The sequence below is a fragment of the Fukomys damarensis genome, unplaced genomic scaffold (genome assembly GCF_012274545.1).
Source record: "Fukomys damarensis isolate Sample0158 unplaced genomic scaffold, DMR_v1.0_HiC HiC_scaffold_18, whole genome shotgun sequence".
Taxonomy (NCBI): Eukaryota; Metazoa; Chordata; class Mammalia; order Rodentia; family Bathyergidae; genus Fukomys; species Fukomys damarensis.
In genome coordinates this window covers 4,349,428-4,360,477 of record NW_022900930.1, presented here as the reverse complement: position 1 = coordinate 4,360,477, position 11,050 = coordinate 4,349,428, and the positions used below count along the sequence as shown (strand labels likewise).

The 11,050-nt window shown below is 55.7% G+C and overlaps 1 protein-coding gene across 1 annotated transcript in view; it reads left to right on the top strand.

Moving 5' to 3' along the window:
• The first annotated feature begins 7,461 nt into the window (after positions 1-7,461).
• The window catches only part of Adgra2 (adhesion G protein-coupled receptor A2), a 24,774-nt gene continuing 21,185 nt past the window's right edge, over positions 7,462-11,050 (top strand). Inside the window, exons 1-2 of the mRNA XM_010605132.2 lie at positions 7,462-7,839; positions 7,934-8,142. Of these exons, the coding sequence (XP_010603434.1) occupies positions 7,582-7,839; positions 7,934-8,142 (467 nt within the window). The 5' untranslated portion in view covers positions 7,462-7,581. The remainder of the gene's footprint in view (positions 7,840-7,933; positions 8,143-11,050) is intronic.

Here is an 11,050-nt window from a genome sequence, read left to right as displayed (position 1 = left end):
GGGAAGTAGGGGCTGCGCGAGTAGGTGCGCCCCGAAGCGCGGCCAGCGGTGCCGCTCACCTGCGCAGGTGGGGCGGGGTGCGCGCCCGGGACGCCAGTGCTCCAGGTCTCCAGCCCGGCTCGCGTTGCGGGCTCTGGGAACTTGAGCGGGGTGGTAGCGGGGAGGACTCAGAAAGGATCGAAGCTGGGGTCCTCGCCACCGCGGACGCTTCCAGGTCCGCACTGAGGTGTCCTTGTATTTACTGGGTGGGGGCGACTCCTCCGATCTAGGGCAGGGGATCTGCCCCCTGGGCCTTCCAACTCGTTTTTCCTGTCTGAGCTCCGGAAAGTCTGCCCTTGGAAGGCGGGCGCTTCTGGTCTGAAGGAGACCCTGGTGTCCCCATTACTCTTGGGCCCCTCTCCCTCTGTGCGCGTTTGTGCCGTGAACTTGTGCACTCAGAGTCCGTGCTTTCCCTCGCCTCCAAAAACTCCAGCTTTGGCTGTTTTTCGACTGACTTTTTTGAACCAAGATTGCGAAGAAACCAACCTGATTGAGTGGAGGCGCCCCCCCCCCGCCGCGCGCGCACCCCTTCTTGATCCTACTGCTGGGCAGCCCCCGCCTTGCCAGCCCGAGCCCTCCCATGGGTCTCAAGTCCCGGGCAGCCAAGGAGCCTTCTCGACCCTTCCTCACCGCGGGTATTTCCTGCGCCTGCCACGTGCTCGGCACTCCACGCATGCCGTGGAGTGGAGGGTCGGGCCCTAGCCGCGGCCCCTTCCTTTCCTGTCCTGGATCTAGCTGAAAAGCCAGCCGTTTCCCGTTCCCTGTCCTCCGGACGCCGGTGGCAACCTTTTCTCCACTGCCCCTTGCCCGGAGTTGGGGCTGGCTCCCTTTTCGATTGTGTCCAGAACAATACAGTAAGGCCTCTGGTTGGGTGAGTTCAGAGGCTGCCTGCTTCCTGACAGGACACAACTGGTCAGCCTGTGACGCTGGCCGCCTGGCTGGGTGTGTGTGCCTGGAGGTGGAGGTGGGGTCCCCGCTGCTCTGCTACGGTGTAGCCCGTCTCTGGAAGTCCCCTGGTAAGGGCCTGGCGGGCCTGCGCATCCCCAGCCCTGGGTTCTGGAGGGCAAGTGCTGGCTGTGGAATAGGACGGGGAGCCCAGCTCTCCGGGGCGTGGCTGCGCGGGCCACGTAGGTGGGACTCATTCTCTGTGAGTGTCCGCAGGATTAGGGAACCCTAATAGCCAAGGCAGAGGGGAGGGAAACAGAGAGGTGGTTTTGCAGTACATCTTAGAATGATTTAGCGACTAATGCTTTCCAGCCATGGCTAATTCCCATCGACGCCACTCCAAGGAGAGTGGGGCCAGCTCCAGTGAGAGCATATGACGCAGGGTGACAGCAGATGTGGCTGCGGCCACCTTTGGTCCCACCCCCTCCCTAGAGGAAGCCCTTCTTTCCTAGTAGAGCCCTGACCTGGGTGACTCAAGACACCTTCCAAAGGTAGACACCTTCCAGGACAGCAAGGTCCAGACAGGACAGGACACGCAGGACAGGACAGGGAAGTCCTAGAGCCCATTGTCGCCTCAGCCTGCGGTGTGACCAAATCCCCAGCCAGACACATTTCTTAGCGCCACATAGTTGTGGTCCTGATGTGCCCCTCAGCTGGTTCTGAAGGGGAAAGACACCAGGCAAAAGCTGAGAAAGGATTCTGTGCTTTCAGGCTTTGGTCCAGCACAGGCACTGTACCCCAGGGTGTGTCATGAGGGAAGCGGGAGAGGGGCTGGGAAGAGGCCGCTGCTTAGGCCAGGCAGCAGAGCAGAAGGCGTCGGAGAAGTCTGCTCCATCCCCGGAACAACTTCACCCCCTCACCTTTGACCTCGGCACTGGTGCAGACCGGGGGACTGGAGCCAACGCTAATGAACTGGTTGCATCCTCCGTTTCCTGCCGGAGTGGACCTCCAGGTTCCTGGCCTGTGAGTCCTCGAGGGACTCAGGATGCCACCTTGTCTGGCAGACACTGAGTGGTGGAGCTGAAACTGCCACCTAAGTCGCAGTCTGCGAGGAGCCTCCCTCCGCAGCCCCGTGGGCCTGGTGTCCCTGGGCAGCTCTGCTCTTCAGGGAGTCCTGTTTACCTCCCGAGGCGCTCTTCCTCCACCACCCATTGTCTCAGCTTCTGCCTGCTGTTTTTGTAGACTCCAAGTCCCCTCTCCTCCACCCTTTGCTTTTTCTTTCTTTTTTCCTCTTGTGGACTTTCATTCTCAGTTTTCCAGGGAAGCAGAGCTCTTGGCTTCCTTCCTGATCCCTGTCCCCACCCCGCCCCCAGTCTCGGCCCAGCATGTGGGGCAGCTGTGGGCAGGGGCTCCTCCGAGGAGGCGCCTTTATGGTCCCTCCCAAGGGAAAGGTCCCAGGGTGGGCGGCTGGTGACCAGGAGTAGCTGGCGTGGGCGGAGCCTGCCGTGAGCCCCCCACTCAGGGCAGCAGCTGAGGGCCTGCCCTCTGCTTCTTGGCTCTAAGAGTTCAAGTGAGGGGTAAGGGGCCTTAGAATGAGGAATTCCAGCACCAGACTTTGTAGACAAGTCCAGAAGCAGGGCAGAGAGGACCTCCCAGGACCTCTGAGCAGCCCCCCAGAGGACGTCAGCCAGTGTCATAAATTCCTACGTTGTCTGCCCTCGAAAGGGTCTTCGAGATAAGTGAGTCCAGTCCCCACGTCACACAGCTGAGCAAGCTGTGGCCAGTGAGGGATGGCGCCTTGCTAACAATCACACCACTAGACCGGTCAGCAGCAGGATTAGCTGGTCGGGATTCCTTAGTGTTTCTGTCAGGTGAGGGCCCATTGTTTACCTGGCTGGACTTAGGGCCCACTGGGCACACACACGCACACACACACACACAATTTTTTAAAAAAAGTCTTTTCTCAGCAGGACCAGAGCCCTTTTGACCTGAGAACATTCCAGGCTGAGTGAGGAGGGGCAGGCAGGGGGCAGGTCGCTCTGTATTTTACCACAACAGGCAGACCCCACATCTGTTCTGTTTTCCATCCCAGGGTGTTGCCACTCTGCTGGCTGCCCAGCCGGCGAAGGGGCTGTGGTCACACGTGCCCAGCACTGTCTGCATGTCTCGGCAGGCGTTTGGTGGTCCTGCGTGGAATTGGGGAGAGGGGTGGGTGTAACTCTGAGGCAGAGACCTCCCTCTGGGCCCCGCAGCCTTTGGGATCTAGTTCGAGGAGCTTGCGTACCCTGCCACAGTGCAGTCCACAGTCGGAGGGCGCTGGAAAGACGGGCTTAAGAGGCGGGCCTTTGTCCCCCACCCGCTGCTCTTCCACTCTTTCCCCATATGGTTCTCATAAGGTCTGGGCGCGGAGACAGCAGCCAGAGGAAGTGGCTGTGTACAGAGAGCTTTTGTGAGCAGAGGAGGGGGAGGGGAGAGGGAAGAGAAGAGGGAAGAGGCCGGAGACCCGGCCGGAGGAGCAGACCGCCCAGACACTTGCTAACCTCCCGGTGGGTGCCAGCTGAGGCACCCCTGGTGGGCTCCTGGACCCCTACCCACGCCCAGCTGATGTGAGGGCCGAGGAGGAATCCGAGTGTCTCCCTGACTGCCCGCTCACTTGGGAACCCCGCCTGGAGGGCCCCCCTGGTGCAGGGTCAGGGTCCCACGGTCCGGGCAGAGCTCTGCCGGAGTCTGAACATGCCCAGCCTTGACTCGCTCCTGTCTTTCAGCTCACGGGCCCTGGACCTGCAATGGGTTCTCTGGGGCTTGAATTCTCAGGATGTGTGCCCCACTGGACCCAGCCTGGGCTAAACCCCACAGAAGTCCCTCCCTTAGCTACTGTGGATCAGCCCTCTGAGACCGGAGGAGACTGGGAGGGGTTGCAACCCCCAGGCTGAGGGAGTCAGAGATATCCCCCCAAGGCACAGGCAAACCGTAGGTTGACCTTTAAATTTGGGGTCATGTTTTTGAAGAGAGGGAGTGTTTCTAAGTTTATCCCACGTGGGAGTCATTGGGATAAGAACGCCATTCTGCCGCGGAAAAAGTCGCAGCCAATTCTGAGTTGGCCCAGCTCTTTCCTCTCAGTGGCGGGGCACTGGCGGGCTATTCTCTTCACCGGGCCCAGAGAGGGGATGCGGGCTCTGGAATGTCACACAGCCTGGCCCAACATTCCTGACGTTCAGGCTGCCCCAGGAGGGGAGCTGAGAAGAGAGGAGGGAAATGGCCCTGGGCTGAGGAATCAGAAGGAAAGGCCGGTGACCACTAGGAGGGCTGTTCAGAGGGGCTGTTTATTTTCATTCCCCCAGCCCAGCCGCTGTGTTCTATTTAGAGCTCCGATGCTAACCGGACAAGCTGCCTCCTCCCCTTCCTCCCTCCTCCAGGGGCCCCCATCCTTCCCAAACTCCAGAACATTCCTTTGCTTTTAGGACTGGGCTGTGGAGAGGGAGGGAGAGGAGGGAAGACAGCCTGGAGCTGGAGTGAGCTGACTAGAAGCCTCCCAGGCCCGCTTTCCCCGCGGACCAGGGAGCGGGGGGCAAGATGGATGGGGCCAGGTGAGGGCAGGGGGGCTGGCGGCCTCAGGAGGGAGGGAGGGGGGTGCAGTCTGAACGGGGCCAGACGTCTCCCAGCTGCAAGGGGAAGGGAAGGCTGGGGTGCCTCGTCCTCCCAGCCCTCGCCCTGTCCAGCTCTCGCCTTGCTGGGCATTGTGTGAGGCAGGGCCAGAAGTCTTTAGATGCAGGATGGGAAAGGCTCCCTAAGACCAGGGGTGGGGTCTCCAGTCCAGAGCAGCAGACCCCCAGAGCGGGCTGACGCCCCAGCTCACGGGTCCTGTTCAGACCCCGGGGCTCTGCCTCCCTGGCAGTGCAGCAGGGGCCTGGAACTGAGGCTTCAAGAGGTCTCCAAAGTTAAAATCACACCCCCTTTCTTCACTCTAGCTGGGTTGCTGTATGTAGAAAAGTTAGCGGACAGGAGACGAAAGCATGATTTACAGCTGAGGAGAGCTTCACTGGAAGTCCTGGCTGAGATGTTCAGGCACAGAGGGTTTAGTCTGACCTGCTCAGAGCCCGCTCCACCCTGGGAGGGACAGGGCTGTCACAGCACACGGTGCTGGATGCAGGCCGACCAGACGTGGACACGCAGGGGTGCCTGGGATGGCAGGGCAGGTCCACGGCTCCCTCTCCCCAGCATGGATGCCTGAGGTGGGGAGAGGGGAACCCCACGCAATAGCCTAACGAGTACATGTGAGCTACATCCCCAGCCCCCGCACAGTCTGCAAAGTCAGATGCGCAGGAGGCGTGGGCTCTGTGGTCTCTGCGGTCTCTGCAGTGTGCATGCAGCTGTGGTGTGTAGGGTAATGTGAGCCCCTGGGGGCCGTGTCACAAAGGACAGTGCTGACCCTGGCCAGCCTGGGAGAGGACGGTGCCCTCTCCAGGATGGGGCAGGAATAGGAGGCAGAAGGAAACTGCCCCTCACTTGGCAGAGCCTGGGGCTTTTCTGTGAGCTCCCTGCGCACTGAGCACCCCTTCCCTGACCTCTGCCCTCCCTGCCCAGTTTTCCTCTAGGGAGGAAAGACAGTTACAGGACTGATTTATCCGTAGGTGTAAAAGACTCATAAGAGATTTATCCTTTCAGGTCTATTTTGTTTTTATTTCATTTTATTTCATTTTTGCCTTTTGGGGGATTGAACTCGGCCTCATGCGTGCTCAACATGGGCTCTGCACCACACCTGGCTCCATTTGCGTCCCCTGGGAGGCCTGCTTTTTTCCCTGCACAGCACGGCTCCCCAGCGATGGGACTTCCGGCTGTGTGGAGCAAGGGTGTAGGTGGGTGGGGAGCACTGTCCCACGGAAACCCACCCAGATGCCGTTCTTCTGTAGTGACCTGTGTTACGCAGGGCCGGGCCCAGGAGCTCCAGGCAGCTCTGAAGAATGAATGACTGTTGTGTAGACGATTTCAGCAGACTCTGTCCCTAGTGCTCAAGCTGGGGCGCAGGGATCCCAGGATCCGTATCTCCACAGGCCCAGTCTTCACCTCCACAGACACTGTAGCATTTTTTCTTAGACTTCTGCCTCCCATTTTGGTTGGTCCCAAAAGCTGCAAGGACCCCTCAAGGTCAGTACTTCCCATCCGAGCCCCAGTTTCTTGGTTTGCTGGTTTGCAACCAAGATGGGACACTCATGTAGAGAGGGTAGGTGAGGGAAAAAAGGCAAGACCTGCAAGAGAAGTGCCGCGTAGTAGCTGGACGCTGGGATGCACACCTGCAGTCCTAGCTACTCGTAGGCTGAGGCAGGAGGGTGGCAAATTGAAAGTCATCCTGGGCAATTTAACAAGTCCTTGTCTCTAAATAAATAAATGGCTGAAGATTTAGCCTGGCACTCTCTTGTTGTTCAACTCCCAGAACTATCCCCCCAAAATAAATATATATAGGGTTAGATGAAAGGAGACAAGCAAGAGTTACTGCAAGATTGTTTCCTTTCTTGGCCTTGTTCTCTACCTCTGTCCCTGCCTGGGTGGCCCAGCTTCCAGCCAGGATTCAGAAGCAGTCTCAGGACACAGTCCTCCAAGGCCCAGGGGAGGAAGCTCCGCCTGGTTCTCCTAGGAACAGCAGGTGTTCAGGGCTGACTGGCTGGGCATCTGGCCAAGGAAGACCCCTTGGATCCAGGGGGAGTCCAGGAGGGGCCGAGGCACCTTGTGTGTTCTCGCCAGCATCTCTGTGCCCTGCAGCCAGATGCAATGCACTGCAGGAAAGCTAGGCCTCAGGGCTGCCTTTAGCCCAAAAGTACGTGTGCAAGCTGGGCCCATGGATGACACACCTTACTCTTTGGAGGATTTACTGTAGCATCCTCAAGACCGAAATTACTCCTGCCGGGCATGGTGGTGCACACCTGCTGTCCCAACACTTGGGAGGCTGAGGCAGGAGGGTCGCTGTGAGTTCAAGGCCATCCTAGAATACATACTGAGTTCAAGGCCAGCCTGAACTACATAGTAAGACCCTGTCTTGAAAAAACAAAGTGGGAAGGGTAGGGGAAAGGAAATAAGGGAAAAGGAAAAAAAAAAACATGAGAAAATGGAAATAAAGTATTTGTAAATAGGGAAGGGAGGAGGGGGTGAAGGGAAAGCAGGGGTAAGGGGGAGAAATGAGAACCAAGACCTGTGATGTAAAGGTACAAGATCCCAATGATGAATGTAGCTGTACTGTATACCTAAAATGTACCAATAAACTCAATGAGAAAAACAAACAAACAACAACAAGAACCTAAGACTGAAATTACTCACATCTTTCATTAAACATAATAAGTACACCTGTAATTCCAGAACCTAGGAGGCTGAGGCAGGAGGATCACTCAAGTTTGAAGCCAGCCTGGGGTACATAGTGAGTTCAGGGCCAGCCTGAACTACAAAAGGAGACCCTGCCTCAAAAAAACAAAAGCAAATAAACAATGATGTTTGCTCATAAACAAAGACGGCCTTTGGTCGTTAGAGGACTAAGCATTTGGGAACATAGCGTTTTTTTTGTGTACGTGTGTTTGCAGTGCTGGTGAGGGAACCCGGGCCTTGTGCATGGTAGGCAAGTGCTTAGCCATGAAGCTCGACCCCTAGCGTTACATTTACATGTAGGGTGCCATGTTTTTATATTTGTTTTTGTTTTTAGGTTTCGGGTGTCTTTGTGAGCCCTGGAAATTCTCGAAGGCCCCAGGTCCAGGGCCTACGGGACAGGCTGGGAGCCCTGGTTCCCACAGTGGCTCAGGGAGGGTTATGAGCCTCAGGTCTTTTGGCTATCAGCAAGCAGGCCACCTCCCCGCCCCCCATTCAGCTCCCGAGGTCGCTGGGAGCCACCAGCAGCCTGCTGTGAGGCAGGCCTTCCCAGACTCCAGGCACCAGGTAATGTCCCGGCCACACTGGGCTCTGGTCTGAACTCCAGGGGCAGGAGACCGTAAGAGCTGGGAGACGGTCATTTCCTGTCTGGTTTGCACAGGAGGCTGGACGTGTGAGAGCCGAGAGCCCCACAGAGGGCGCCCATGTCACCCCCACAGAGTCACCTTTGATGGCAGGGTGGTGTCTGGTGAGTTCCTGTGGCTGCCCAGAGGCCACGGCACCTCTCTGTGGTCACCAGCCGCTCCTCCAGAGGCCTCCAGGCTCATTAGTGGTCACTGCCTGCCTCTCTTCCCTAGAACGGGACCTCAGGTAGGAGAATGTTCCGGAGCGTGAGCCCTCTGTCTGGCCAGAATTCAGTCTTTAAGTAGTGAACAGGAGACCCCAGGGACTGCTCTCCTGCCCCTAGAAAGCTGGTGGCCTGGCTGGGAGGAGGAGGGAAGCAGCGGAGGTAACCCTGCGGGCCTGTGGTGGGAAGAGGAGGCCAGGCTGGCTCCCTGGGAGGTGGTAGGGAGAGAGGGTGGAGTGGCCTAAGGAGGTGCCTGTCCTGGGGATTGAAGAGGCCCAGGCTGGCAGTGTGTCCGGGACAGCTGGACAGAACTGTGGGGCCGGAGCCCCCTCCTTCCCCGCCTGTGTGGCCTCGGGCTCTGTTTTCCTCCCCCAAGGCAGCCGGGAATTGTGGTAACGTTTTCTCTTCCCATTGGATGAAGCCATGTGGAGTGTGTGTTTATCTATCCCATTAATGCTCTGAAGTAACTGCCAGCTTCCCTTCTGCCTATAAAATCCCCCGGCCCTGGGGTCAGGGTGCTGCTCAGTGTTACAGCGATTTCCTAGCATGTGTGAGGCTCTGGGTTCCATCCTCAGCAACATTAAAAAAAAAAAAAGTGACACAGGCATGGTGGCACATGCCTATACTTCCAGCACTCTGGGAGGCTGAGGCAGGAAGATCACAAGTTCAAGTCCAGCCCAAGCAATTTAGCAATTTAGTGAGAGTTTGTCTAAGTAAATAAATAAAATAAGGGTTGTAGCTCAGCATGAAGGCTCCAGGTTTAATCCCCAGTACAGGAAAAACAAAAAACAAAAAACAAAACCTAGACCTGTGCACCTGAGAACAGAACCAGCAGTTTAGATCCACATGATCGGGGTGTAAAGTCAGCAGCACCTTTAGACCTGGACACTGGCCAACGCTGGAAGACCCAACCTGAGTATAGGAGCACCTGAACCACATGCTGCCTCAATTCTGGGGGCTGGAGGTGTGGCAAGAAGGGTGCCCTCTGGAGATGATACTGCTTGGGGTGCCACCTCACCTCAAGGTGGTCAGAGGACAAGGTCAAGGCCATGTGTGCTGCAGCGAGAAAAGCAAGCATCTGAGACTTTCAGAGCTGGAGACTGCGCCGGGCAAGGCAAGCCAGGAGCCAGGGCTGCCACCCCCACCCCATCTGTCCCGTCTCTCCTGGGGGGGTACAGGAGTCTGGGCGCAGGGGGTGGGGGGTGGCTGGCAGGTAGCCCCACAGGCAGGCCGAGAGGTAGCTGTTCTGGACCAGAGCTCACTCTGGCTTCCTCAGGCTACACCTGGGTCCTCTAATCTGCTCCCCTAAACCATGCAGAGACACATGGACAACTTGAAATGTGGCTGGTCTGAATTCAGATATGCTGGTAGAGTAAAATGCAGCCAAGACATGAAGTACACACAAGGAAAGTATCCCATAAGTGTGTTCGTGCGTATGTGTGTGTATTTGTCAGTCGTCTATCTATCGTCTGTACTAGGAACTGAACCCAAAGCCTATACACTGAGCTACATCCCAAGCCTTTCTTTTTCAATTTTCGATTTTGAGAGAGGGTCTCATGAAGCTGATAAGTTTCCCAGACTGGGCTCAAACCTGAGATCCTCCTGCCTCAGCCTCTCAGAATGCTAAATTTACAGGTGTGTGCCTAGCTTCATTAATGGTTTTGTATAAGACTAGGAGGGTAGAGTGCTTGCCTAGTATACAAAAGGACCTAGTTTTAATCTCCAGCACCACACACACATACCCACACAAATTATATATTGATTACATGTTGAAGTGATAATATTTTGGATACACTGGATTCAATAAAATATATTAAAAACTTAAGCTTTTTAAATGCATCTACTAGAAGATTTAAAATGATATGTGCAGCTCACATGCTTCTGTGGGTTGGTTCTGCAGTCAGGACTTGGGGTATGTGGGAGGGGCTAGGCCAGGGGCTGAGGACTGAGAAAATGCGGGAACTCCTCAGCACCTTCCCGGCAGCCCTTGAAGGATCCTCAAGTTGGGATCCCAGATTTTCATCTTAGAGATCGGGGAGTGGGAGAACTTTTTAGTATTCTACGTGTTGGGTTTTCTTTTGTGGTACTAAGATTTGAATCCACAGCTCAGCCCGTTAGGTAAATGTTACTATCGAGCTACATCCCCAGTACTGTTTATTTTATCTTGAGACAGGGTCTTGCTGAGTTGCCTAGATTGGCCTCGAATTCGTGACCCTCCAGCCCCAGCCTCCCAAGGAGCTGGGATTATAGGCATGTGTATACTACTGCATCTGGCTAGTATTTGATTCATTTGATTATATGCTTTTAAAAAATTCCTTTACAGATTAAAATATTTTAAAACTTTTATGGAAATTTTAGATAATTTCTAATTGGAAAGCATTTTCATAATGTAAGATTTATCTACCTATTTATTTGTGGTATCAGAGATTGAACTCAGCACCTTCATACTGAGCTACGTCCCCAGCCCTTTCTATTTTTTTGTTTTGAGACAGAGTCTCTGTTACTAAATTGCACAAGCTGACTCCAATTTGTGATCCTCAGCCTCCTGCAGTCCTGGGATTATAGACAGGTGCCACCATTCCTGGCCATAGTATAAGATTTTTAAAGTCAGTGTTTTCCAGCTTCCAGGAAGCCAGGCACAGACCTCTGCCAGCCTCTGTGCTGGTCCCCACTCTGCCCTCTTCTCTCCCTCGCTGTCTGGCCCAGGGGCTGCCCACTCTGGGGAAGGCACCACAGCCTTCCTATCCCTTTGCAGAGCAAAGGAGGGAACCATTCCGCTTGAGTCTGTGGCCTGGGAGCTCATTGAGGCTTTCAAATAAGCAGTTAAGGGATGAGCTCCCAGGGGGAGTCTGGCCGAGAAAGGCTGAGTGGGTGGACCGAGAGGAGAGGAGAGAGGGAGAGAGAGAGAGAGAGAAAGAGAGAGAGAGAGAG